The following is a 4,871-nucleotide window of genomic DNA, read 5'->3' on the forward strand; positions in this document are numbered from 1 at the left end:
AGTCAGTTACAACTTATAGCCTTTTTAGTGCAGCATAAGCCACAGTTTCAACTACTGGGTGATCTACCTACTGTCCAAGCCACCTCTCCCATCATGCAGCCTACATGCTGGAGAATATCAACCATGTCTGGATTGGAGCCCACCAGGGCATGGATGAGTAGTTAGCTCCCTTCTGCCATTTGGGGAAAGGGGCCAAATGTCAACCTTCAAGTACGTAGGCAGGTGCTCAGAAGACTTTTCCCCCAAGGTCCCAGACAGAGATGTCTCTTTAGGTAACCAGCAAGCCAAGACATACCCCCCCCCCAATATGGAGCCAGCCCAGTGCCCATTCACATGTAACAGGCATGCCACAGATGTATCTGTTCCTCTTAGATTGACTTCCCAAGAGCCAGCAGCTCTTTTCCTATTGATCCAACAAGAGTCCAGATCTCCTGGGGCAATCTAGCCATGCCAGCCATGAGGTCAACCCACTTTGGCATAATGGGAACTGGTGCCTACCACAGCTTCATTTCTCTAGGGCACAAACAGCATCCAAGCTTTAAATAATGACCCCAGCCTCTCTGAAAAGAAGCATAGAACATTACGAAGCTTTATTTTCTACAATGCTCTAGTTGCTCATTCTTGTAACCATGCAACAGGGCTGGAATAAAGATGCAGCCACAGGAAATCCAATATTTGTTTTCAGACAAATCCATTTCATGTTGTTGTAGTTCTCTTTCACACTGCATGGTGGGTGCATTGACAGACATAATCGTTCCTCACAAAATTGGAAGACAATGTCACCTCATAGGTGATGTTACTTTGTAAAAGTAGTTGATGCATGCACACGCAGCTGCCTTATGTCAAATACAAAAATTGATCCTTTTGCCAAAATATTGTCTATATTGATTGGCAGCAACTCCTCAGAGTTTCAGTCAATAGTCTTTCCCAGCCTTACCTGTCAGTGTTGAACCTAGGACTGTTGCACGCAAGTTGCAAAGCACATGCTGTGTTATTGAGCCAGTATAATTGTTCTGTGGAAGTACTGTGTATTCCTGAGTGGGGAGGAAACCAAATTGGGAACTCATGAGCCACAAGAGTAGCACTCTCAATGAACATATTTACATATACATATACATATATATATATATATATAAACAATTAGAAATAATACATGTAAGCTAAATAAAACTATTATTTAGGTGGTTGTTTGTGCTTTCAGGAATACAGGGCTTGCTTTGAAGCTGTAGGAGGTGGTACAGGTGAAAAAACACTAGAAGACACTTTTTTTGAACATGAGGTAAGATGTTCTTTCTCTAGCTTAAAGTGCTCTCTTCACTACATTGATTTTCCTTCAACTTACTCAGAGTCAGTGGTGAGAAAAAACAGTGATGAGCATTCAGGATGTGACACTTCATTATGAATGAAGAGCTACTACTGGGGATATAGAAGCATTTGTCAGGTCTATATTTTTGTACAATCTTGCCAGATTTGGATCTGGTAAACCAAAATCAGTTATACACCCAAATCCACACTTCTCAAAATTTCCCCAACTTATTCCTACATAAATAAATGTGTATTACAATGTGAATATTAAGAACAAGTGTATTTTATTTTATTTTTTTCATTACACCAAGGTAAGCACATAATCACATTATGCTGCAGGCAGTAATTGCAATAGTGGGCATATTACGAAAGGTGCATGAAAAAATGTACATATTAGGAATAGGAAAGTATGTTTTTATGTACACACTTTAAAAATGGATGCAGTTTTTGCTGCATTCAAAGACAGGTGCAAGTTAAGGTTGAAAGCAACTTGTAGCAAGGAAAATGAGAAATCTGGCTAAATAAAAAGTGGTAGATTTATCTGTCCTTATTTCCTACATCATGAGGCCACCAAGTGTTTGAGTGATGACAGCTTCTAGACAAGCTGCCTCATCTTCCCAGTGAACCAATGCTCATAGCCATTTATATGTGTGGCCCCAGAAGCCAAAATAGTGGGATTCTATTCAGAATACTTCTAACTAATTTACTGAATGTTGCACTTCAGCATTTAGAGAAGCATTTATTTCTTTAGTGAGTCTCTTCTTTAATGTTTCTGACCTTGTTGCCCCAAAGCTTCAGCTGTAGCTTCGCTTCAGTCCAGCAGATATTAAAAAAGCAAAAACAGTGTTTCATTCCCTGCTGCTGCTGCTGCTTGTAAAGGACTTTGTGATCCTTGAGAGTGAAAGATGTAATGCACAATTAATTGTCTCTGATTTCCCCCCTAATGAAATGTATTTCTTGTACATTTTTCTGCAGGTCAAAATGAATGTGCTAGCTTTCAACAACCAGTTCCATTTTGGTGTCTTTTATGCCTATGTAAAGCTGAAGGAACAAGAAAGCAGAAATATTGTATGGATTGCAGAATGCATCTCCCAGAGACACAGAACAAAAATTAACAACTACATTCCAATTTTCTGAAGTACATATTAACAATGGGTGTTAACAGTATCATATAACTACTACATTCAATATAGCTTTCTTCTGTTTCCAATCAATTTGCAAAGAGAGGTCAGATTTTACGTTATGGCCATCAAGAAAGGGGCATTTTAGAAATTATTAATAGAACTGTCACAATTCCATTAGCTGTTCAAATGAAGAAGCTCAATCTACAAATTTGGCAATTTTCAGTCACAACAATACTGGAAAGTGCCCAAATAAAAGGTGGACATGTGTCCTACCTTGAGAAGACAGTCCTCTAATTCAGTGTTTTCTGAAACTAGCTGATGTGGAAGAACTGCAATTCCTACCTCCACATTTGCCAGGAGGAACCATGTTTGTGTCCATTGGCTACAATTATTTCTTTCTTTTCCAGAAGCTTTCTGGGGACCCTCACCTTTGCATGCCCCACCATGTTGAGCATGCTGCTCTAGTTGAAGATAACCTCTCTTTGCAAGGTCCACTAATCCATCTTAAAGATAAAAGACAAAAAAGGGGACATAAAGGGCCTTGCAGTTTCCCACAAACAGATAGCACCTGGACAGTGGACTGAGCAGATCTATTCAGTCTAATGAGGGATCAGTCATCCCCATTAGAGCATAATGTCTGTTTAAACTATAGTCATTATTATGAATTTGAATCCATATACAGTGGTGCCTCGGGTTACGAAATTAATTCGTTCCGCCATTCCTTTCGTAACCCGAAAATTTCGTAACCCGAAACACTTTTCCGTTAGCACTGGAAAGCCTATAGCTGCACTTTGCAGCATTTGAATTTCGTGCCGAAATGAATTTCGTAACCCGAAAAATATTTCGTAACCCGAAACAGTTTTTTCCAATCCAACTTTTTCGTATCCCGGAAATTTCGTAACCCGATCATTTCGTATCCCGAGGCACCACTGTATAGGCAGATGTTATGCAAACCTGTGGCCTCTTTTAATCTCTCTTTGGCAATGTGCAACTGGCCTTTGTATCTGAGATAGCATTGTGAAAATCATGGTATCCCCAAACTGAGTAGCAGAACAAAGACAGTTCATTAATAGCAACATCTCCAGTACTATACAATTTTAAGTAGTCAATCTGAAGAAGCCCTATTGTTGAAAATGGCTTTAATTTTGTCTTTATATTCAATGTGATGTAACTGTGTTTCAAAATCAGAGACAGGGATAATGTTTGACAGAATGCTTCTGTCAAACTACTTAATTTTGGTTTTTGAACAGTATGCCTAGTTGACCAATAATAATTATAAACATTATTTTTAATTTATTTGATGTGTTGCATAGAAAATAGTGTGAATCCAGAGATCTTTTTGCATAGATACAGTCAAGAACCTTTTCACACGATTTCTGTTCTGTCTTCTACTCCTAAAATAAATTATCATACTTTCTGATAGGGCACCTGTTGTGAAAGTGAAAAGATGATCAGAATCCCCATAAGAGATCGAGGTATGAGAACCAACAATTGCCAGCATAGGGAAGTGAACACTATCTTTCTCTCTCACACACACACACTATACTGAATGTGAGGTCTTGCCTTCATCCAGAAGTTTTCTTTCTACAATGAACAGGTCCAAAAACTGATTTGTATGTAGGGTTGCCATAACCCGGTGCAACCGGGTTTTTCCCGGTTTTGGCTGCACCCTGCCCGGTCACGGCACGGGTGCAGCCAAAAACCGGGAAAAGCCCGGTTGCAGCGGGTTGCTGGGCAACCCTGGGGCCTCGCTGCCCTCCTCCTCCTCCCCTGCCGCATGCCGCGGCGGAGAAAAGGAAGGCAGCGAGGCCTGGTGCGAGGAGGCTGCGGGAGGCGGCGCTCTTGGGCGCAGCCGCGCCAACCTCTCCGCCTCCCTGCAGCCTCCTCCCTCCTTCCTGGCCTCCACTGGGGCCAGGAACGAGGAGAGGCTGTGGCGTCGCTGCAGGCCTCCCCCCCTCCTTCTGGTCCCAGCCGGGGCCAAGAAGGAGGACAGGCCAGGCCATCGCCGCCGGCGCCTCCCCTCCTTCCTGGTCCCGGCCGGGGCCAGGAACGAGGGGAGGTGCGGCCATCGCCGCCGGCGTCCTCCCCTCCTTCCTGGTCCCAGCCGGGGCCAGGAACGAGGGGAGGCTGTGGTCATCGCCGCCGGGTCCCCCTCCTTCCTGGTCCCAGCCGGGGCCAGGAACGAGGGGAGGGCTGCAGCCATCGCCGCCGGCGTCCTCCCCTCCTTCCTGGTCCCAGCGGGGGCCAGGAACGAGGGGAGGCCCCCGCGATCGCCGCCGGCGTCTCTCCCTCCTCCTGGTCCCAGCTGGGGCAGGAACGAGGGGAGGCCCCCGCGATCGCCGCCGGCGTCCTCCCTCCTTCTGGTCCCAGCCGGGGCCAGGAACGGAGGGGAGGCCCCCGCGATCCGCGCGGTCCTCCCCTCCTCCTTCCTGGTCCCAGCCG

At 44.7% G+C, this 4,871-nt stretch overlaps 1 protein-coding gene across 1 annotated transcript in view; it reads left to right on the plus strand.

Moving 5' to 3' along the window:
• The window catches only part of ATP6V0D2 (ATPase H+ transporting V0 subunit d2), a 20,121-nt gene extending 16,948 nt beyond the window's left edge, over positions 1 to 3,173 (plus strand). The window contains exons 7-8 of the mRNA XM_042464265.1: positions 1,202 to 1,279; positions 2,281 to 3,173. Of these exons, the coding sequence (XP_042320199.1) occupies positions 1,202 to 1,279; positions 2,281 to 2,442 (240 nt within the window). The 3' untranslated portion in view covers positions 2,443 to 3,173. The remainder of the gene's footprint in view (positions 1 to 1,201; positions 1,280 to 2,280) is intronic.
• Positions 3,174 to 4,871: the final 1,698 nt, after the last annotated feature.

Source organism: Sceloporus undulatus, chromosome 4 (genome assembly GCF_019175285.1).
Source record: "Sceloporus undulatus isolate JIND9_A2432 ecotype Alabama chromosome 4, SceUnd_v1.1, whole genome shotgun sequence".
In the NCBI taxonomy this organism is placed as follows: domain Eukaryota; kingdom Metazoa; phylum Chordata; class Lepidosauria; order Squamata; family Phrynosomatidae; genus Sceloporus; species Sceloporus undulatus.